Raw genomic sequence first — 24133 nt, forward strand, 5'->3', positions numbered from 1 at the left:
GTGTTGTTATTTTCTGGTCAAGTCATTTTTATAGCGCTTTTTGCAACGCAGAAAACACATTGTGAAATAAATAGACAACAAATATATTGTATGAATATTAAAATACAGAAATAGGGAAGGAAAAGTGAAATATAAATAAATAGAAATCGAAGTCTATTAGCTAAATTTAGCCTGTATTCCTTATTCCAAAATAATTTTACCCTTGAATTCTTACAGAATACAGAACAGATTTAAAGAACTCTCTCTCATAAAACCTGAAATCCTATTTGTCTCATGTCATGTTTGTTTCCATTCCTTATAAAATTATACAAGGGTTGGAAAATCATTACTTATTTTCTCTTATAAACTCCAGAGATCTTTCACTATTTCTCAGTGAAGGGAAAATGCCCACCTGCCAGTGAAATCCCGACTGGCAAACAAGACACGGCAATTCCAAGTGAACCAGAGCCAGCAGACGATAGGATGTTATTTACAGCTTATGAGGTGGGTACAAAGGATTTTTATTTCAGAGGATTTCCCTTTGCTCAGAAAGCCTTGTATAATATCATATCTTTGTTTCTGTCTGCTTTTATTATTACAAACGAAGCACAAATACAGAAGGCTATTAATAATACCTGCTATACTTCTGATATAAATATACAGTAGTTTTTATATTTAAGCAACACTTTCTTCTGCTCTGCTAAGTGTATGACAGTTCAGCGCTGTTATCTTCCGCTCCACAGGCGGCGCTGTAGCGTTTTTTGCGCAGCTGTACGTGACGCGCGCAGCGACGAGAAAACGTCGACGCAGTTCGTGTACGCAAGTGGTTTGGTGAGTGTCAAATACATAAAATTCTATGTTTTTAAACAATGTTCCCTTACATTACTTGTTATTGGATGTGGGGAAATAGTGTAAAAAACACATGTTATGCGCAGTGTGCGTTGTTGTTTTTTTTATTCGCTTGGTTTTGGTTATTTTAGGACCTATCCGATATCGCCTGATCACAATTATGTAATCCTAATGAACATATTGTTGACGTCGCTTTATATTACAACGACGCTTTAATGTTTTACCAAAGTTCATATTAAATCACTTTTCTTTTTATTGGGTAAAAGATAAAACGTACTGTTGTAGAAACTGCCGAAGTGGTAATACCATGTTACTTCTATGATTTAACATGCCCTTGACTTTTGATGTAAATGTCTTTGACGTTTTAATGTGAAGTTTTTATCTGTCATTTCTGCAGTTGTGTCTGATTGAAACTTAACGTTATTTTATCTGGAGCTGAGGTTTAACCAGCAGAATGGTATGGGTCTATTTTCTGCTTTGATTTATTCTGTTGTTATACTGTATGATTTATGTTTGTTGTTAAAAGGCATTGTATTAATGCTTGTTTTCTTTGTTTCAGGGTGAAAGGAAAGGAGTGAACAAATACTACCCCCCGGATTTCGATCCAGCCAAGGTGAGAATAACAGACAGTATCTCCATTTTCTATCTCCTTGTGTGAGTTTTTATAGCTTATTTGTTAAAAGATTCCCTCTAAATATCCCTCTGTATCTCATTTATATCATAGCATGGCTCCATTAACGGCTACTGGAAAACCCACCCGCTACGGGAGAGGGCCAGGAAACTGTCTCAGGGCATTCTCATTATTCGGTAACACACATACACATTTACATGATTGTGATTTTCGTTACTGCGTTTTTGATTTGTCTAATGATGGCTGTCTCTGTCTTAAAATTACAGATTTGAGATGCCTTATAATATTTGGTGCGATGGCTGTAAGAATCACATAGGCATGGGTAAGATTTCAAAGTTGTGCACTACACACAATGACCATTATCAGACTAGCATAATGCATTGCTGATCTTGCTTATATTACTTGATTTGCCAAAAAGTGTTGTAAACTGTATAACAAAGCACCTCCCATTGAAAATCATACTGTATGTTGCATAGTGTTTCACAGAATAAAAAAAGCCCACTATTCAGTGTACTGTGCAGTAACCATAAATATTCCATATGAAAACAGCCATTAACATTAATCATCAGTGTTATCTAGTCGGATGTCTAAATGCCGATTAATCTGTTTTGTCTTCTAAGGGGTCCGATACAACGCAGAGAAGAAGAAAGTTGGCACTTACTACACAACTCCAATATACAGGTGATTGTATCCAGATCTTTTAAGTCAAGCGCCCACATTGAAGTGATGAGGCAGCATTCATCCATAACATCTCTCTCGTTTGTGTGATCATAGGTTCAGAATGAAGTGCCATCTGTGTGTCAACTACATAGAGATGCAGACAGATCCAGCCACCTGTGATTATGTCATCGTGAGTGGAGCCGAGAGGAAAGAGGAGAGATGGGATATGGCTGAGAATGAACAGATATTGACTACTGGTACACTACTGTATTTATGATTATATCCAGTCACTATTAGAAATGCACACAGTCTCAGGAAATTCTTAAAAACTCATCTTTTTAAACTAGCTTATGCTGACTTTTATGAGTTGTATTTTAGTGTATTGTTTTGTTATGATTTAAATGTTGTGTTTTATACTTCTTCATCTTATGTTTATTGCTTGTTTATTATTTTGTTTATATACTTCTCTTATTTTATATTTTATTGTTTGTAGCGCTTTGGTTCTTAGAAAAACGCATTATAAATAAAATGTATTTATTATTATTATTGTTATTATTTAAATAGTATGAGTATTATTTAAATATTAAAGTAAGGTGTTAAACTGTGTCATTACTACAACTTCAGAGCACAGTGAGAAGGAGAAACTCGAGACGGATGCCATGTATAAATTAGACCACGGAGGAAAAGATAAGGAGAAGTTACGTGCCGCCATACCGTCTCTCACTGAGCTTCAAGACTACCAGGCCAGCTGGAAAAATGACTTTCAGCTCAACAGCACTCTCCGCAGGAAATTCAGGGTGTGTACATGTAAAACCGTGTTTTTCTGTTTTAAAAAACTGTTTTATCAGCTTAGCTGTGGTTTTTATTTTTTCCTCCTGGAGGTTTTGCTTCTTATTCTGTTTGTGGTTTGCAAATGCAGAATGAGAAGAAAGTGATAGCGGAGGAGGAAGAGAAGGACAATGTGGTGCGAGCAAGGACCGGTTTGTCCATCCCTTTGGTACCAGAGAGAGAGGAGGATAAGAAACTAGCCTCACTGCTCACCCTACAGACCCCAGACTGTGAGTCTGATGTACATATTTACCAAAGCAACCATATAGCAACACCCTAGCGATTCCATTGCAACCACGTGAAACCTTGCCAACCACCTAGGAAGGAACCACTCGGATCCTCCTTAATCCACTCAAACCACTTTGGCAATTGTATTGTGACACCCTGGCAACCGCCTACAACACCTTGGCAACCAAGATCTTAACATTGCAGCATTTACTTGATCATTTATCACATTTTTGATTTTTCTATTTTCCAGCATATGAAGACAAAAAGCAAAGTAAAAGGCAACAGATATCGTCTAGTTCCTGGTTTAGAAGCCCCTCTTTAACAGCAGGGGGACCTGCTGGGAGTCTACTGCAGAAGTTAGGCCAACAGGGACGAGGAGCAGCCATCGCTAAAGCACTCGGTTCTAGAACATGCAGTTCACACGTACTGGTACGCAGAAAGTCTGAGGGAAGCAAGACTGACAACAACAGCGCTACAAACTCTGTGGCTTCCTCTCCTGACCTGACCCCAGAAACTGTGGACAGTGAAGACTTCAACAACAAAAACAAAGACATGCCTCAACACAGAAATGATGTGAATAACATCAAGGACACAAACACTAATTGCTCCTCTGCAGAGACACAAAAGGCAAGCACATCTGAGAATGTTCGGCTGGCAGAAAACGGCACTGGTTCAATTGCTGGAAAGTCTCTGGTTGTAGACTACAGTGACTCGGAATCTGACTCTTAACAGTGAGCTCTAACAGACCAAAATGACACAAGTGTTTTGATTCCATATGCTTCGGCTGTATAATGCACCCGTGTTGGTTTTCAATCAACAAGTATATTAAACATTCTCCCATATCAACAAATAGGTCTCGTGTTTTTCATTTTTAAACATTGGACATTAAAATGATTCAGATTTGTTAGTTTGGTAATTGACAAACAGGTTTTTGCTCTTGCTGTTTAAATCTGATGTTATTCTTGCTCGTTTTTTCTACATCACTTCTAACCGATCGGATTCTTTGTCTGGTTGACAAAACAGGCAAAATAGTCCCAAAGGGTTATTTTATCCAAACATCGGAATAATTTTGACATCGTTTACACACCCACGAGTCATTCAAACCCCTGAGGATTTTTCGAATTGAATCGCTAATATTGTTTAGTGTTATTTAGTTGTCAATATTCTAAATCAAAGGTTCATCAGGAATGTTTACATGTGTTAAAACGTCTGTGTATGTTGTGTGACATGTTGATCCAAGTGTTGCACAAGTTTAATGATGACAGTGGTCACGTTGTTTAAGTGGGTGGGGAAGTATTGGCTATTTCTGCTCTGTTGGTGCTGTGTCCTAACATTGTAAAAGGTCGGTCCTATAGGACGATGCATTTTCTTCCGCTGCTGTTATGGATGGCGTTGATGTGTCATATCTCCAATGCCCAGGATTCCCCTCCGAGGCGGTTTGTTAAACTTGCATTTCATTCTTCTGTTTTATTGACATTAACTATCCACTTTTCTTACTTGAATTGATTTGTGGTGTTTTTTTTATTATCTGTGGACTGTGAACAGCAGGAGGACGGTATGGAGACCTAATGTGCGATATCGGTATAGTAGATGTGTTTTGTAACTTTATATATACTTGGCTCTAAAGAGAGTGTAAATTACAAATATCGGTCTTTGATCTATAGATATACATTGATTTTGAAACATGCAGTTGTATTTAAAATGGAAGGTTAAGTTTGGATAAAGTCCATCTGTGTTCATCTCATGTTATCTGTGTTTGCAGAGAGCTAGAACCCGACTTATCTCCTTCGTAAGTACACACGTTTCTCTTGTCCTATGCCCTCAAAGTAAACGAACACAAACATGCCGACATTTTAAATCAGTAACTAAAGCATTTTTATAAAGCATTTATTAAGGTTCATTATAACACAGTATTAAAACCATAAAGTGTTATTTATAGTAAAAAGTAACAAAACTATTTAACAGGAATGTTAATTCAGGACCAAACATGCTTCCTACCAAAACCACACGGTCATTATTTACATCACACTAGTTGTACGCTCATTTGGCATCTCTTCCCCCCCCCCAATTGAACAGATTTGTTAAAGTCAACTTATGTGTTGTGTATCAGGTTTACTCTACTGGCTCCTGCCAAGCTAAGACCTGGAACCAAACAGAACATCCTTCTAGAGGGACACAACCTATCCCAGGACACAAAAGTCTCTTTTGACATCAAAAACTACCCACCAACAAGTATTCTGCTAAGTGGCCATGTCATCCTTAATAAGCAAAACGGCTACAGTGCGCTCAAAACCATTGAGGTCAGCTCTCTAAACTCATGCAAATATGCTTGTCTTCTATGCTAGATGTGCTAACCTTTAAAGTAGGGTAAACGTAAACTCATCCGTTTGAGCACATGAGCATGAATGTAAAGCTTTATCATTTTGTGTCAATCTCCTTTTCTCAGCTCGATCCAAATCTGCTCCATATGGATGAAAAGAAAAAGAATTATGTGCAGCTGTTCGTTCAGTTCAGCGGTCATAAAATGGAGAGAATCATACCGCTGTCAACCCGAGCTGGATACATCTTCATTCAGACGGACAAACCTGTTTATAACCCTGGAGACACATGTAATCTCTCACATGCTGTTTTTTATGCAACTTTATTAATAATAAACAGTGTTTCTGTCTTTTTGAATCTCTTTATCTCTCTCTAATGCATTTCTTAGTACGTTGCAGGGCTTTTGTATCTAATACAGAGTTCAATGCTGTGGAGAAATCCATATCTCTGGAGATTCAGGTGACTGTCTTAGCCATAATGTGTTGATACAAGACTTGTCTGTGTAGAATTATCATTTTTGTTAAAAATGAGATGTGGAACAGTGTCTTGGGGTATTATGGGATATGTTGGTGTTCTGTTTTAGAACCCAGATGGTATTGCAGTGCACGGTATGTCCAGAGTCTTTGCAAATGATGGAGTCTTCTCGCATATCTACCCCCTGTCTAATGTAGTCAAGTATGCATTCTAATTTGTGTTATATAGTACTAGTGATATTTATATAATTATTTGACATGTTTTGCATCAAAATGATATTAAAAATAGCATTATAATGATATATTCATGCAAGTATATGTCTATAATAATTTTTTATTTTCTGACTCAAAATTATTTTAGAGAGGGCAGGTGGAAAGTTGTTGCCAAGTTTGACGAGGGAAAAGAAAACACATTCAGCAGAGAGTTTGAAGTAAAGAAATATGGTGAGAAATTTACGATTTGTTCAGCTTATGCATTGTTTTTCTTAATATATTCTTATGTAGGGCTGACTTAAAAATTTTTTTTGCAGTTTTGCCGGCATTCAATGTCACTTTGACTCCCAAGACGTCTCACCTTAGCTTGGATGATGAAAAGCTGGAGATAGAAGTCAGTGCCAGGTCTGTTTGATTTTGCAGTCTGTAAATACTTAAACTTTACTGTATGTTACAATTATTCTATAAGCATTAAGTTTAATTATTTGCATTCATTTTTGTTCATCAGCAGCAGTTGGGTCTTAGTATATCACTATGCAACATTTTAATATTTTTTATTATATATTTGATATCATTTTTTTACTTTAATGACAACATTCATGACATTACCGTCAAAGTTTGCTAAGTTTCTGTCCCAAACGATCTGCTTTTCTGTTGGATGTTTTCATTAAGACCGAATGATTGTCAGGATCATGGGACGAATAATAAGTTAAGGATATCCCAACATTTGTAATGTAATTGAAATAAAGCCTGTTTTCCTTTCCCCAAGGTATCTTTATGGTAGCCCAGTGCAGGGTACAGCATATGTGCTGTTCGGTATTGAAATAAATGGGGAAAAGAAGAGACTCTCTTCTATGAAGCAACTGAATGATGTAAGTGACTTTATCGAGAACAGTGTGGTACTTAAGTAACAAAAAGAAGTATCTCAGTGTTATTGAACATGACGTGAGATTATACCGCATAATTGCAGCTGGACAGAGGACTCGTGACTTTAACCATGGAGGAGATAAAGAGGGTGTATCCCGACACACGTAGCCTAGTGGGGTCATCTGTGTATGTCAAAGCTTCAGTTATGACCAGCTCAGGTGAGACATTATGTAGTGCATTATTGTTCATCTATAATAATAATTGTTTATCTGCAAACATTATTATCTTAATTCTTTTCTTTTTAGGCAGTGACCTTGTTGAATCGGAGAAATCAGGCATTAAAATAGTCATCTCGCCCTACGTGATTTCCTTCAGGGACACACCTCAGTATTTTAAACCTGGTCTGCCTTTTGATATGATGGTAATTTGCTACCTCTGCGGTGTTTACTGCTTAACGCAATAGCTCATTTAAAACACAGTTGAATAAATAAAATAATGTGGTCTGAATCTGTATGACATGCATTCTTCCGTGAAATGCCAGAAAGTACATTTTGCAGAATGTATGAAATGGGACATTCAGATAAATGTTTTTTATTTACTCAGTAAATGGTGACTGAAGCCCTTAAGCCAAAATGGACACAAAAGTCCATATGATTTGTGCACTACAGTCTGAAAGACTTCTGCAGTCATGTGATGGCTTTATTTTATATGGGGAAAATAATTTAAAGTACCCCACCCAAAAATGAAAATTCTCTTATCATTTACTCAAGTTGTTCCAAATCTGTATAAATTTCTTTGTTCGGCTGAACACAAAGATAGATAGGAAAAATGTTAGCAGTTCTGAGGCACCATTGACTACCATAGTAGGTAAAATTACTATATCCTTTGTTCTGTTGAACACAAAACAGGTGACTTCCACTTTAATTTTTCCTACTATGGTAGTCAATGATGTCCCGGAAATATCAGTTGCTAACATTCTTCCAAATATATTTCTTTGTGTTCGACTGTACAAAGAAATGTATGCAGGTTTGTATATGCCATAAATAAAAGCTTGCGTAATTCATGGAGGAGAGAAATGCATGCAGGTTCAGAAAAACATGAGAGCAAATCAATGACAGAATGTCATCTTTGAGTAAACTATTCCTTAAGTTTTTCAGTTTATAATGTTACCATTATCATTCTGGCGGATAAAATGAAAGATTTATTTGGTTATTTATAGGTCACAGTGAGTAACCATGATGGATCTCCTGCCTGTAATATACCTGTTAAGATCAACCACCTTCAAAGCACACTCAACACACCGAACACTGGCATTCTTACAGTGTCTCTGAACATGCCAAATATTGTGACACTACAAATAATAAAAGTATGTCTTACACTCCATGGACACTTATGCTGTACAATGTACATGCAAAATACAAACATCTAAAATTGTGTTTAAATATTACCTGCTGTGGATGTATATTAATTTATGCCTGGAGACATGCAACTTTTTTTGTGATTTCCTTTTCTTAACTCTGTGGGTTTATGTTTAGGTGGAGACGGTGGTTGAAGGTCTAAAGGCAGAACAACAGGCTGTACAAGAGTTGCGTGTGGAGCCATACACCCCTTTTAGGAGTAACTTCGCAAACTACTTGTATATCTCGGTTGGCAGAAACAAAGTAAGAGTGGGGGATATTCTTAACTTTAAAGTTTACATCAGCACTTCATCTCCAGGACAGAGAAACCTTGTGCAGCATCTAACATACACAGTAAGTGTGGAACTGGGAGGTGTGTCGGGAGGGGAATGAATGATGTAACAAAAGTTAAAAACAGGCCGATAAACATTTCATTGTTTTAAAAATCACTTTCCACTTAAAGGGGCGGTTCACCCAAAAATGAAAATCCTGTCATCATTTACTCACCCTCAGGTTGTTTCAAACCTGTATAAATGTCTTTGTTCCGATGAACACGGGAAGATATTTAGAAGAATGTTAGCAATTTTCAGTCCTGCGACATCATCCACTACCATAGTAGGAAAAGAAAAGTGTATTTTGAAGAATTTAGGAAAACAAACAGTTCTGGGGCACCTTTGACTACCATTTAATTTTTCCTACAGTACTATGGTAGTCAATGACGTCCCGGAATTGAAAATGACTAACATTCTTCCAAATATCTTGGCCTGTGTTCATCAGAACAAAGTAATTTATACAGGTATGGAATAACACGAAGGTGAGCAAATGATGACAGAATTTTGGGGTGAAATATCCCTTTAATAATGCTACACCTAAAAATAAATAAAAAATGATGACAAAATAAACCCAAATTCAACTGAAGAGTAAAACTTTAAATCAGCCAAATAAGATACAAGTAACACAAATAAAATTACGTACTGTACAAAGAAAAAAGTCATTTGTAAGCCTGCAACTTCAAAGAATGAATACAAATATAAGCAATATCGGTAAAACCGATATATCGGTAAAACCGATATATCGGTTGACCTCTATTAAGTGAAATACTGTAACCTTACTATTAATGCTGCTGCAGGTGTTAAATAAAGGAAAAATAATCCAAGCTGCCAGAGTCAGTGTCAAAGACCAGGAATTCACAAACATTCCTCTGCTGGTTACCACGGAAATGCTCCCCTCATTTCGGTTTGTGGGGTACTACATGTTGCCGTGGCAAAACAGGGCAGAAGTGGTGTCAGACTCAGTCTTGGTGGATGTGGAAGACCGATGCGTAGGTTCGGTGAGTCCATTTAATCATACAAATAGTTTTTCAAGCTTTTGTAAAAAAACTTGAATATGAACAGTAAATCAACTTTCTTTGATATAATTATTTGAACTTTTCTTTGAATGCCTTAAAAAACTGTTTCACCATCAGCTCAGTGTGGAACCGATGCAGGGAGATATTTTACCAGGCAGCAGCTTTCAGTTCAAAGTTACAGGTGACCCTGGAGCAAAGGTCAGCCTGGTCGCCGTGGACAACGCCATTTTTCTGTTGAGCAAAAACCGGCTGACGCAGAAAAAAGTATGATGATGTCATTAACACATTACAACGTAATGCCCTTCGTTTTAGGAACTCCTAAACCATTTTCCATCTGTACTTCCATTCAGGTGTGGGAGGTGGTGGGTGAGGGGGATATGGGCTGCACCACAGGAGGAGGAAGGGAAAGTATGAGTGTGTTTGCTGATGCAGGACTGATGTTTTATTCCAGCACTGGTGTCTCCACTGAAGCCAGAACAGGTGCTTCACACGTACACTTCTGTATTTTTGTATAAGAGAAATACTACATATCTTGATAAAAAAACTTAGTCCAAAGATTTTGAATTGGGGCACATGGTGAAACATAAAGAACATAACATATAGCACAGAAATTCAAAATTTAGACATTTGTTTTGCTTGCTTTTAAATGTATTTATGCTAATTATTTTATTTATGAAGCATTTAAATATTGCTTGGACAACACTCGCTTATTACTAAAATTTGGCAAAAAAACTTGTCAAGATTAATAAAAGTAATACATTGAAAGTTATGTTTATGGACCAGCATATCATAGAGACTTGGGGATGGGCTGTAATGTTTATACAATGTAAAAAAACGAATGTAAAGATGTATAAATCTGGTTAAGATAATGATGCCCTTAGAAAACACGCAGAAAGCTATCCCAAAGGAGATTTTCTGTTTAAATCCAAAGGGCAATCTGTGTTTATATTGTTGACATTGTGTGCTTACAGTATTTAGACACCATGAAGCTGTCCAAGTCAAATGCGGTCAGCGTTTATTTACTTTTATGTGTATTTACAAGTACATTTTGAGTCTGGACCTTACAATTACTTTCCCAGAGATATAGACACAGCATTATGGCAGTACTACTCTGCTTTTTGAATTTGTGATTTTATAACCAAGGGACAACATTCTCTCAAACCAATATTTAAAGAAGTTGTTTACCAAAAATGAAATAATCTGTCATTATTTTGCTCACCTTTATGTGTAGTAGTTTCAAACCCAGTATGCTGTTGTTTTTCCGTAGAGGTCATTGTAGAGATCCGGTTCATAGTGACCACAAGCTTTGAAGAGACGTTTGCGCTGCCGCTAGCTGTTAGTAAATCTGGCCCTACACTGTATATCTAGACATCGGTTCTTGCTAGAGGCTCGTGGTCAAAACGTTTTTGTCAAAATTAGAATGAATAAATAATGACAGAATTTTCATATCCCTTTAATTGTCATTTGGTATGCCTCGGACAGATCGATGCTCCAACAAATCCAGGAAAAAGCGTTCTTCTGCTAGACTCCAGCTCAAACAGCAGATGGGTGAGTGTCTGTAATGGATGTGTAGGTTGATATTTTAGCTACTGCACGTGTGTAAAATACTGACAAACTGTCATTTATTTTGATAACATTACAATAAGATCAGTTGCACTTTAAAGCTGTATGACCTAACACTGCGCAATGTCTTTTTACTGCATTTTTAATGAAGGTTAATGTAGACGTCTAACTAGATGATCATTACATTTTAGTTTAGAGTGCAGTAGCTAACATTAACGTGTTTCATGTTAAATGTAAAAATACAAACAAGACTTTCGTGGAAAGGGGCTAAAGAATAAAATGTCATTTTAAAAACCAATGTGGTTCCTCGGTTCAGAAAAGGAATACCCTGATAAGTTCCTCCAGAGGTGTTGCGTGGACGGCATGAGGGACATTCCCATGCCGTACTCGTGCTATCGTCGCATCCTATACATCACGGAGGACTGGAGCTGCGTCTTGGCTTTCCTTCGCTGTTGCACGCAGTACAGGGGCGAGCCGCTTGTAGACATTACCAGACCTCCACCAACTACCCTTCCACCGACCACAACTCCTCCAACCACCACAACGTTCGGTCCACCTATAAGACATGGTAAGCACCTGCCTGGCTGAACTTTATGTTCTTTATACCTTCAGAGCTGTTCCTCACTTTGGATCAAGATTAAAGATCAACCTTGTTTCCCCCCTAGGTTATCATTTTATGAATGTTGCTCAACGTGAATATTTTATGCTGGGAACACCGCTCCTCGTTGGGATGGCTGGGATTCCTGGACCTCCTGCAGGACGTCGTCCACTTGTAGCCGTAAGGAGTGACGAGGATGCTCAACCTGTTATTGTACAAGGTGCACACACCGAAGAGGAGGAAGAAGAAGATGACGACTTTGATGATGCTGACATAGAGGACATTTACGTCCGCTCCAAGTTCTTCGAATCCTGGCTGTGGACTGATATCAGACTGCCCGACATACCCAAGCCTGGGAGAACGAATGGGTAAGAGTTTTGCTTTAGACTTGTCATATACTGTAGAGAGCTTTTCTGAATTTTCCTCAGCGCTCAAGCCACACTACACAGCAAGGACTATTTTTTCAACACGCACATGACATCTAACAAATATTTACAGAATTGTTTGTTTGCGTGTGTCAGGACTCTGTCCTTCCTGTTACGAGTTCTCATGCTCATTGGACGGAGTCGTGACAGAACCACGTCTTGCGGGTTTATGTTGCGTTTTTGTGTGGAGACACGTGGCTTTGTTGTCACTTTTGCCGCATGTCATCCTATCTTGTCTCTCAGCCCCGCCTCCTGTCTCCCGTAATCTTACTTTGAGTGTTAATTCCAGTCACCTGCCCGTCACCTCCCGTATGTAATTACCCTTCGTTAGTCTTCCCACATATAATGCCCCTTTGTTCTCTGTCTGTTGCCGGTTTGTTGTCTAACACGTTGTCTTCGCTTCATCGTGTCTTTAGAGTAAGCCTCAATCTATCCTTGTGTTCACTCGATCTCTTAATTTTATTCCCCCTCGTGGGATTTTGTTTTATGTGTTTTTTGTTTTAATAAAAACCTTTTTTTGTATATCTCGTCTGCGATTGGGTTCAGTCAAACCGTTCCGTGACAGCGTGTTGAATTCAGTTTTCAACTGTGTTTCTTAGAAACTGTGTAATAAATGTATTTATCACAGGTTGGCTGTATATCAGGTGGATACTGTTCTTCCTGATAGTATCACTCAGTGGGGCTTTCTTGCCATCAGCGCTTCACCTAAAACAGGTACACATCTCTGTTCTTGGCTGCACAGCAGAATCAGAAGCACTTTCCTTTCTTCGTTCCATAGTTATTATAGTTTTATTAATATTTTAAAACTATGAGTGTAAAAATAAAAGCTAATTTATGTTAATTTTAGTTCAAGTTTTAGCAATTTTGGTATGATTTTGTCATTTTATAAATAGTTTATTTTTATGTTGCAAAATAATATTTTTTTATTTTCATCTTTATTTTTATAATTTAAGTGCTTTAAACTTTCAGTTTATTTTTAACATTAACATTTTTTATTTAGTTTAAGTTTTTCCAATCATTTTTAGGTCAATATTTTATTACATTTCAATGAACAGAAACTTTTAAACGTTCCTTTCTTATCTTTTCTAAGAAACCGGGTTCATGGTTTTCTGGGGAAAGCCGTTCACAGAATAAGACATGAGGTCACTGTGGGCGTATTTGTCCATGTCTGTGGAAGCATTTTCATGGCTTTTCACTCAGTGGTGTGAACACATTTTGTTATTGAAACTTGCAGGTTTTTGTGTTGCTGAACCCTATAACGTCAGGGCGTTTAAGCCGTTCTTCATAGACCTGCGGTTACCTCATTCGGTGTCCAGAAATGAACATGTGGAAATCAAAGCCGTGGTTCACAACTACAGGAATTCAACACTTGAGGTTAGTTTAACCGACTGTCATCTAAACACATAATGCACCTGCCTGGGCATCTTGATCCCAATGCGTTTTGTGATGCGCTATCTCAAATGTACACAACTACGCTTAATTTCACAGAACATGCACTTTAACTTTTTAAAAAGGCTTTCCCCAGGTATTGCAGACCCCCTCAAAATAAACATTGCGTCTTTATGCAGGTAACTGTGATCCTGGATAAAACAGAGGACATGTGCAGCGTGGCGTTCAACGGCCCCCACAGACAGAAGATCACAGTACAGGCCATTTCTTCTTCTCTCGTTTCATACACCATCATCCCTCTTAAAACCGGAGAGCTTCCTCTACAGCTCACAGCCATTGCGTCCAACTTCATGGGGCAAGATGCAGTGAGGAAGAATCTACGTGTAGTGGTAAATATGTTTTGTCACTCTCAGAAACTTTTAATATCTGTTCAGGTTTTTTTACTTGTTATATGTTGTGTTCTGTGAAAGAAATGTTTTTAGATAAATATTCAGAAGTGGACAGTAGTGATGTATTTTTCCTCCAGGACATTTTTCAAGTGTACACCCTATTAGAGTTTTTAGTGTTTTTAATTGGGAAAACTTTTACTTCACTGCATTTCATAGAAATCTTTTTTTAATGTTGTTTTTACGTTTAATACTTTAATATTAGCACATTCTTTCTATACTTTCTTATTTTTTATCAAAATACTTAAAAATAAAGTACTAGATTTTTGATGTACATAAGTATTAAAGTTAAAAACAACATGAATTTATGAAATGTACACAGTGGATTAAAAAGCATAGTATATGCTTTACACTGTAGTGAAGAAACTGATGTCCAAGTAAATTCAATTCAGTTGTACTAATATGGCGCTTTCCACAATGTGCATTATTCCAAAGCAGCTTTACAGGAGAAAATAAGAAAAACACAGAAAAGGTCAAACACAGCACAGTGCATGGTGTTTGTAGAACAAGCAAGATCATTCTAGTAAATAATATCTAATAAATCCAGTCTTCTGGTGAGCAAGCCAACACGGCCCCGTGGCGAGGAACCCAAACTCCAATGATAAATGGAGAAAAAAAACCTCGGCGTCGGGAGAAACCAGTCTCAGCCGGGACCCCTCTGATGTGTCAAAGCTGCACTCAGTAAAAATGCTCTGATAAAGTACAAAAACTTGAAAATGTACTTGAGAGTGAAAATACTGTACTGCTGTCCACTTCTGGCTAAAGGTATATATACACATACGTATATAATGCATATTTTTGTTTATGTGGTATATTAGGTTGAGGGCATCCAGACGTTGAAAGTGAGGAGCTTTGTGTTGGACCCCTCTGAGAAAGGAGGTCAGGGTGAGTTAAGGGCGGGGCTATCTAATGTGAGATTTTTTTGTAAAAAATATACATACATTTGACTTTGAAACTGTGTATTTTAGAGTTTTCGTATATTTCATGAGTTTTGCTTACATATTTCCTTCATATTTTTCAGCAAGTAGACAGGTGATACGAGTGGACGAGGTGCAGTTGGACTCTGTTGTACCGAACTCTCTTCCACAAACCTTTGTCAATGTCAGAGGTTAAAGATTTGTTTTATATTCTTTCATTTTAATGCTAAATTACATTTTAAATAAATAAAAAAATCCACATACAGTATGACTCCCCATGCTTACAACTAGCATGTTAACAAGCATCCTTACTGTCTCTATAGGTGATGTGCTGGCAGACAGTATTGATAACTCCATTAATGAAGATTCTCTGGCAACGTTGATCCGCATGCCCGGTGGATGTGTGGAACAGAACCTGGCAAGCATCACGCTGCCTCTCATTGCAGCTCATTACCTGGACCGCAGTGCACAGTGGGACAGTGTGGGAATAAACCGAAGAGAAGAGGCTATTAAATACATACAGAGAGGTGAGAGAGATACATGTACACGGATCGAGAGTATGTTTTACAGTTATCCTTTTACTAAAAAATGTGCTTCAAATATCAGGTTATGAAAACCAGCTTAATTATCGAAAATCGGATGATTCGTACCCGCCCTACCGCAATGAAGGCACAAGCACATGGTATTATATTAACACAAGCGATTACATCTTCATTTCAAGCATTTCTCAATTCACGTTGATATTGTTTCTCTCTCAGGATCACAGCATATGTGATGAAGGTTTTCTCCATGGCAAACTCGTATATTAGTGTGAATAAGAAGCATCTGTGTGGGCCTCTGCTGTATTTACTGAAGAACAAACAGCAGCCAGATGGGTCGTTTAAAGAGGATAATCCCGTCTACACCACTAGCATGACAGTGAGAATATATATCACTGATATCACGGATTACATTTCAGTGATGTTTCTATAATATGTGTGTGACTTTGTGATTTCTGTGTGTTCAGGGAGGCCTGCAGGGTCCTGAATCAAGAGTGTCTATGACAGCGTTTGTGCTGATTGCTTTGGCGGAAGCAAGAAATGCTCTTAGTTGCCAAGAGCCTGGTCTGGACATAGATGTAATTCACTGATTCTCCTTCACACTCATATAAGTAGTGAATCATGAACGCATGAACTTGTGCATGTGCAGAATGCATTAGGTAATTCGCCTTTTGCAAACGCTGCAAACCCAGAGTCTGCAAACCTAACTCAAACAAAATGTCAATTGGTATTTGGTAACGTTATTTACAAGATATGATAATGATATACAGGACAGCTCTTGAAAAAATAACTCCCAAAATTAGTTTTGGCTTTTCAGAATTGACTATTTTTAGGTAAGTGTCTAGGTAAATTTTGTTATATTTTTATTTCATCCTGTTATCTATTGACAACACTTCTCCCATGTTGCACATGAAAAAAGCTTATTTACATTTATCTGCAGAAAATTAAAACTGGATAAATGGGTCAAAATAACAAAAAGCGTAAAGATGCAGTGTTTGCAGATCTTAAATACTACAAAGAATGATCATTTCAAAACTACACAATGCTAATGTTTATACATGTATTTAAGAAGAGTAAAGTCAAATAAATAGAAAAGTTTTACATCCATTCTTTCATGCGTCGTTGCACGCTCAGTCTTTCACATTGCTGTTGGGTGACTTTGTTACTCTTGAGGTTTGCTTTTGTTGGAATTCCACACGCGACTGGGAACGGCCGCATTACTGTACGTGCAGAACACTCTAAAAAGTGCTGGGTTGTTTGTGACCCATGCTGGGTATTGGACAAATCACACCGCCGAGTCAAAAATTACCCAAAGCTGGGTTGATTCCATTCACGGTTGGGTAAAAGCAAATTTGGAGTGGTCTTAACACTTTCCAGAGCTGTATGATCATAATGAAGATAGGCCAACTGGAGAACTGTAATAACACATTTAAACATATAACATATTTTGAAATGTCTTTATATGTTGAATAACGCAGATTGTGTTTTCTCTCATTGGTGGCCACAGGACAGTTTCAGAAAAGCAGCAGTGTATCTACAGAAACCTTTCCCTCGGCTGGAAAGGCCGTACACAGCGGCTATAGCATGTTACGCTTTGGCGTTATCCAATCATGGCTGCTCAAAGAGAATCTTGCTAAAGTCAGCATCAGGAGGTATTTAAAATTCAACAAATGGGTTTTTCTCTATCAAATAATTTCATATAAATTCCTAATTCAGGATTAAAAGTGGTCCGAGGTGTTTTGAAGCTCAAGTTTTCAACACGTCAGCTCTGAACGGTCCTTTTTCCAACATGTCCTGGTTCATGTTTCTCTTTTTTTGGTCAACAGGTGGTACCCGCTGGCATGACTCTAATAATTATTACTTCACGCTGGAAGCTACAGGCTACGCATTGTTGGCTCTGATCAAAGGAGGTCACATGGAAGAAGCGGCAGCCCCATTTCGATGGTTGAATGAGCAGCGAGGTGTTGGAGGAGGATACGGCTCTACTCAGGTAATGTTATAATCAACGATCAAGTAAATCAGATCTCTCATTTGTGTTTAACTGTATTTTTTGTACCGTCATGATCTCTTTCACCCCTCAGTCCACCATGGTAGTGCTTCAGGCTCTGTCTGAGTATCTTGTAAAGAGACCTCCTCCTTCTGATCTTAATCTGCTGGTGGAGTTGAGCGTGCCGGGTCGCAGCGATGTACGCTGGAACTTCATCCCCAAAGTGGCTTACGTGGCTCGATCATCAAATGTGAGAATGTTGTAGTAGATTCTGTCACACTCATTTTTACTCTGGAGTGACTTCTGAAAGGTCATGTACAGGTGGGCAGTTTGAGATGTGATACAGATGAATCACTTTCTTTATCTCCTACAGGTTCCTCTTGATCAGGAATTCACAGTGGTGGCTTCTGGGAATGGCAGGGGCATCTTGGAGGTACAGGAACATCTACATGTCTACACTTGCACTATGTATTGCATTAGATTCTGAAATCAATATTTATAATCTAAAACTATTTTCTCATGTTATCGCAGGTCGTGACAGTGTATCATCAGCTCCCAGAGATGTATGAGAACGGCACATGTAATGGCTTTCAGCTGGACGTCTCCATCTCTGAGACTGGTGGTGTGTTCTCTACTTAGTTTCAAGGAAACATTTTCATTAATATCAAGCATGTCGAGGTAACATTTTCGGTCCATTTCAGAAAAACCTCCACCGGATGTTGAAAAGTCCTATAGACTCAATATTAATGTGAGGTAAGCACTTCCTGTTTATATAGTTCTACACCTCTTTGGCAGATTTGAGGTGTACCCACAATTCTCAGCTTTGTGTTCTTTTTATATATCAGGTCTGTGGAGGGACACCAGGCGAGGATGGTAATTCTGGATATCGGCCTTCCAACTGGCTTTGAACCTGAAAACTCAGATTTAGAGCTGGTGAGAGAACACACGGTTCTGCTGGATAGTTTCATAACGCTATCTTTACAAGATCAGTTTGTTAACTGAGTTTACATGAGGTTTATGATGCTGCAGTTCACTATTGTTCAGATCAGTGCAAATGACTTGGGTTGTTCTCATAGCTTACAAATTCAGTGGACCGATACATCAACAACTTCCAAGTAGTGGATAACCTGAGTGACCGAGGATCTCTCATAATTCACCTGTTTAAGGTAACCTAGCATCCACCCCTATAATTCATACCTGCTGTAATATGATGTAAATGCTAAATATTTTGCTTGTGTGTTTTGATGCACAGGTGTCCAGTTCTGAGACAGACGTGATCTCATTCAGACTGCATCAGAAATTCAAAGTGGGCCACCTTCAGCCTTCCACTGTTACAGTTTACCAGTACTACAACAAAGGTATACACAAACTGCAAAAATAGTTTTTTGTCCAGTACAATTATCAAAAAAACACATCTTAAATCAAGATACTCTACATTTACTTGAGAAGCAAAATGACCTTATATACAGGTATATTGCGTTTTTTCAGAAAGAAATGATCAAAATTAAGTGAATTTATGCTTAAAACAAGAAATTAAAATATCTGTATTGGGGTAAGAAAAAATAAACCTGAATAATTTTTTTTCCAGAAAACAAGACTTCTTAGATTATTCTTAGGTCAATTCTTAGGAATTTTTAGATATTTGTACTGGAAAAAAGACAAACTACTAAGATGGTAGTAGAAGTATTGTAAGCAATCAGCAACAAAATCCAACAGACATCTAGAATATCATAAAAAAGATTTTATATATATGCGTGTGTGTGCGTGCATATTATATATATATATATATATATGTATATATATGTATGTATGTATGTGTGTGTATATAAAATACATTTTTCTTGTTTTAACTTAAGAACTCGTGTGCTTATCTCAAATACTGAATATCTTAAAAAAAAAAACCAGATAAATACTGAACTTGAAATCATTTTTTTTGTTTAATGGTTTTTTTATGATTCTGTTCTGTATTTGTTTCAGATAAACGCTGCAGCAGGTTCTACTCTCCCCCTGAAGACAAACAGCAGCTTGATAAAATCTGCAGAGATAACGTGTGTCGCTGCACACAGGGTCAGCCTGAGCTTTCCTCGACACGCCTTTACAATAAACTCCACATATTTCCACTATTTACTGGTTTTAAAACATCAGTTTTCTTTTTCAGGAGATTGCTGTGTAGTAAAACCCGACTCCTTGACTGTTGGTGGAGAGAAAAGGAGGGCAACTGCGTGTAGTGGATTACATCACGGTAAACCTTTCTTCTGTTGCATTTTTTTCCAACTTTCTTCTCATTGAACTGATCTCGGTCTCTTCGCTTTAGCCTACAGGGTTAAACTGCTCAGTGTCCACCGGAGTCACTATGACCAGTATGAGATGGAGATTGTGCAGATTATTAAAGAGGGTAAGTCACAGCAAACTACAGTTTGATTCTTAACAATATAACCCGCACTCTCACTCGTGCATTTGATTGTTCTATTCATGAAGGATCTGAAGTTGGCCTGAAGGAAACGGACAGGAGAACTTTCCTCTCACATGCAACCTGTAGATCTGGGCTGAACTTGAGAGAAGGTCATGATTATCTGATCATTGGCCTGTTCACTGACGTCTGGCATGCAGGGAGCGCATCCAGCAGGTGAGCAGAACAACAACATTGAAAGGCTTTATGCTGGAGTTTGTATTTTTCACTCTCTCGTTCTCTCTCAGCTATGTCTATTCGCTGGGTAAGGACACGTGGTTGGAGCGATGGCCGTCCGAATCAGAATGTAGCTCCACGATGCAGGTTAAATGTGCAGAGCTGAAGAGTTTTGAAACAGAGCTGACAAAGAGCGGCTGTCAGACTTGAGCAATGTTTTAGACGGGAATGTGACAAATCTTATTTTCTTAAACAGTATTTTAATCCGTGAATATTTTCATTCTAAAAATGCATGATATGATCCATATGTAAAACTGGACTATCTGTTGCACATTGAATTAAAGTAAAATCACTGTGTAAACCGTCCATGCAGTTTGTTCTATCAACCACCAGAGAGAGCAATTTATCTAGAACAGAGCTTACCAAACTTCATGGGACTAAATCCCCCCCAAATATAAACCTATACCAAAAGCTTCAAGACCCCATATTCTTTCTGTATTGTATATAAAAAAATAACATCTATTAAGTTTGTAAGGGTTTCATGTGAATTACGTGCACTCCCACATGCAAAATACTGCAGTATACTATACTATAGTAAACTGTAGTAAGAGTTCAAGATTCTATAGTGTTTTATAACATTACTATGATAAAAATTAAAGTATAGTACAGCTGATCGATTTACTGTATAGTAAATACTACATAATACTATTTTATACTACATTTAGTATACTACACTGTTGTAAATATTACAGTATGCTCCAGTTGATCGATTTAATGTCATAATACTACACAGTACAATAGTATACTACAGTTAATATACTATACTATAGTAAATATCAGCTACAGTTGTTTGTTCATAGTTACTACACAATAAAACAGTATACTACAGTTGATTTAGTGCCATAAATACTTCACAATACTATAGTTAATATATATATATATATATAGTAAATATGATGGTATACTACAGTATTTTTATGTTGGCTACCACAAAATTTGGAAAGAACAGTTGGACATCACTATTTACTTCTAGTTTGAGATGTAATTGATTTAAAAGGAAGTTGGCAGAAGACATGCTTTTAGTCATGGCACCCGACAGTGTATTCCGAGTAATGTCAAAGAGATACAAGCTGATCCAGAGTTTCCTTACACATACATGCACATGTCCAGTGATTGTGTCTGAACGACAAATGTGTATATGAGTGTGTGAAAGACCCTGAGAGCTTAACACCTAGTCATAACACAGAGGAAGCTAGAAACAATGACACCCTCACCAGCTCGCGCTGAAGGGCGCTGCGTATGAAGCTTGAGAAGCCTGCTGTTTAGATTTAGATTTATTATATTTACAGTAAAAGTATGTCCTCATTCACTGACTGACTCAACCTGCCTCACTGCCATTATAAAAAGACCAGCCATTCCAAACCAGGCAAATAGCCAACGGGGCAATTATTGCCAACATTACATTACCCACACGTCCTGTAAAGAATTCTCATGTTTAGTCCCATCTTCACTTTCAATCTCTCTCATGCACCCCTTCATCTCCACTCCCGTCAACGTTTTTTTTTCACGAGCCAAACAGGTGTGCAGTTCAAAGATAACCTGTAAATGTGTTCTAAGAGTGTGGTTGAACCAAACCCAGTTTATCTAAGATAAAACAGGGTTATGCATGACTTTATCAAAGTCAAACATCACAAACGTCAGTGAGGATGTTTCTCAGAGAAACGTAGTGGTATTACAGTAAGTGCAGTTCACTTTAACTGTAATGGTAGCTCCTCTCATGCTCTTTTATGGTTACAGTGAAGGACTCGAAGTCTCAAGGAACACATTGTCTTTGCCAGCATGTTCACGTCATGGCTGAATCAACAGCCCGCAATTATAATCCTCTGCAAACATATGCAGCCCGAGGCTAAAATAATGCCTTATGTAAAATCAAAACCCAAAGGCCTCCTTTAACCACATGCATACCTAAAGCCCCCTATATAAACTATTAGCACACCTTCACTAGATAAGAGACTTTTATTTTCATGCTGTTGTATCAGACAGTTGCTGTCTGCCATTCCATCTCAAGTTCACATGCTTGGGCACGTACTCTCGCACTCTTACACACATAAATGTGCTCATACCGTATTCTGATACAGTAAAATGTAAATGGCTTTTATTGTCAAGCCATTTAACATATTGTAACTTATTTACTTTACCAATAGACTTTGAGCATTTAGACTTAACAAATGATTTTTAAACAATTATACAATTTATTTAAAAAAATGATAAACAATTTAAAAAGTCTCCCAATTTGTGCCGCTAATTTCTTTCAGACTGTTCGTTTTAGTTCATTTTCTTTTAACAATGGTTCTGCGCTATGAGTTTATTTCAATGCTTACATTTTTAGTTAAGCTAAAAAGCGAAATATTTTATATTACAATATATGCTGTACATAAAATTAATATAATAATTATAATGCCCTTTTCTCCTTGTGTTCATTTAGTAAAAGTCGTTTTTGATTATTTTTAACTAGATTTTTACTGTATTGCATAAAACATTTGTATTCTTCCGCATAGAAACATTTCGTTTTGTTTTCAGTTTTATTAGGCCTACTAAAGTTTCACTAAAATAAAAATTTTGTTAGTGTATTTTCAGTTTTAATGTTAATTTTGCTTTTGTGTTTTGCTATTTAGATTTGGCTATTTTGTCACTTTAGTATTTATTTGTTTATTTTTGACTTTGCTATATGTATATATACGTTTTTTATAGTTTTTGTCGGTATTAATTTGATTTTTTTATTGATAACTTTAGTATCTCAAATTAAACTTACTTATTTAATTATTTAGGCAACATTTAAAATTTTCTATTTTCCTAATAATATTTAGGCTGATATTTGATTTGATTTAAATGAACAGAACAGTTTTAATGCATTTTGTAAACTATAGGTATTACACAACTTATTTCGGTAATGAACAAACATGCGAGGTTACGGTTACAAGAGTATATTTATAAAAAGATACATTTTCATAAACATGCTTGATAATGTGACAGCAGTGCACCTGTCTTTCGCAATGCCATGTTTACACCTCCGTCTCAACCACTTCTGTCTTTAATCGCTCTCGTAAAAGCCTGGGAAAAGCAGCGAGGCCTTTTTGATCTATAATTGTGGTGAGATCTGAAAGAAGTTTCAGCGGACCAGTCTTCAAATGACGTTGCTCACCCACCTGCACAGGTGTGCGGGCATGTGCGTGTATTTGTTTGTGTGTTTAAGAGTTGAAAAGCTCTTGTAAGCGTCATTATCATCAGCTGACCGTGAATACCCTTTCCTTAGGCCACACGGTGTGCATTTTTGAAATGCTGTCATTAAGATGAGTCACTGCCTAATGAGGGGTTTTCTCTGCGCTGATGTGAAGATGATGTCACCTAGCGCAACTTTGCTCTCGCACACACATACACATTCAAAATCTTCACATCAAAGTGAGAACAATACTGTTACTTCCAGCCAATAAAGCTTCATCTTCATTGGGGGAAGAGGGGAGGCATTGTGTGATTGAACAAAAATGACCTCATTATTCTGGCGGGTAACGCTGCGCTTTCACGCCTTTCTCTCTTTCCCATCCGAAAGACGCCACGGAATACTTCTCCACTGTTTGTTGCACAATGCGTTTTCTATACAGCTGCTTTGTAACAATGCAAAATTGTGAAAAGCTCTATAGAAATAAACTTGAATTGAATTTGAAAACTAATACAACCGAGATAATACGCATTTTGCAAAGACCCTACACGCGTGACTACTTTGTTTATTGCTCAAACTTATTTATCCCGAAAAACCCTTCAATCGCTGTGTACAGTTACAAAAGAGAAATAGC

General features: G+C 37.5%; 2 protein-coding genes across 2 annotated transcripts; both read left to right on the plus strand.

Annotated features, from left to right (window-relative positions):
- Positions 1-738: 738 nt before the first annotated feature.
- yju2b (YJU2 splicing factor homolog B) lies at positions 739-4039 on the plus strand. Its single transcript, XM_057325851.1, has 10 exons — positions 739-810; positions 1226-1285; positions 1388-1441; positions 1553-1635; positions 1726-1781; positions 2080-2140; positions 2234-2376; positions 2744-2916; positions 3039-3177; positions 3426-4039. Exons 2-10 carry the CDS (start codon positions 1283-1285, stop codon positions 3902-3904), a joined length of 1191 nt encoding a protein of 396 aa, XP_057181834.1. The 5' UTR covers positions 739-810; positions 1226-1282; the 3' UTR covers positions 3905-4039.
- A 469-nt stretch (positions 4040-4508) lies between these two features.
- Positions 4509-20629, plus strand: LOC130548680 (complement C3-like). Its single transcript, XM_057325613.1, has 43 exons — positions 4509-4611; positions 4724-4756; positions 4938-4964; positions 5286-5475; positions 5622-5784; positions 5883-5953; positions 6078-6169; positions 6329-6411; positions 6498-6585; positions 6950-7052; positions 7151-7265; positions 7353-7468; positions 8267-8413; positions 8583-8798; positions 9574-9774; positions 9910-10056; positions 10143-10272; positions 11275-11340; positions 11672-11923; positions 12021-12321; positions 13007-13092; positions 13613-13752; positions 13947-14156; positions 15032-15098; positions 15235-15321; positions 15454-15657; positions 15737-15812; positions 15889-16048; positions 16137-16247; positions 17177-17321; positions 17496-17659; positions 17751-17906; positions 18030-18089; positions 18188-18278; positions 18358-18409; positions 18502-18589; positions 18733-18822; positions 18909-19014; positions 19634-19723; positions 19815-19898; positions 19971-20051; positions 20135-20282; positions 20354-20629. The coding sequence occupies exons 1-43, from the start codon at positions 4535-4537 to the stop codon at positions 20490-20492; spliced, it is 5253 nt and encodes a 1750-aa protein (XP_057181596.1). The 5' UTR covers positions 4509-4534; the 3' UTR covers positions 20493-20629.
- Positions 20630-24133: the final 3504 nt, after the last annotated feature.

This window comes from Triplophysa rosa, linkage group LG25 (assembly GCF_024868665.1).
Source record: "Triplophysa rosa linkage group LG25, Trosa_1v2, whole genome shotgun sequence".
NCBI classification, from domain to species: Eukaryota; Metazoa; Chordata; class Actinopteri; order Cypriniformes; family Nemacheilidae; genus Triplophysa; species Triplophysa rosa.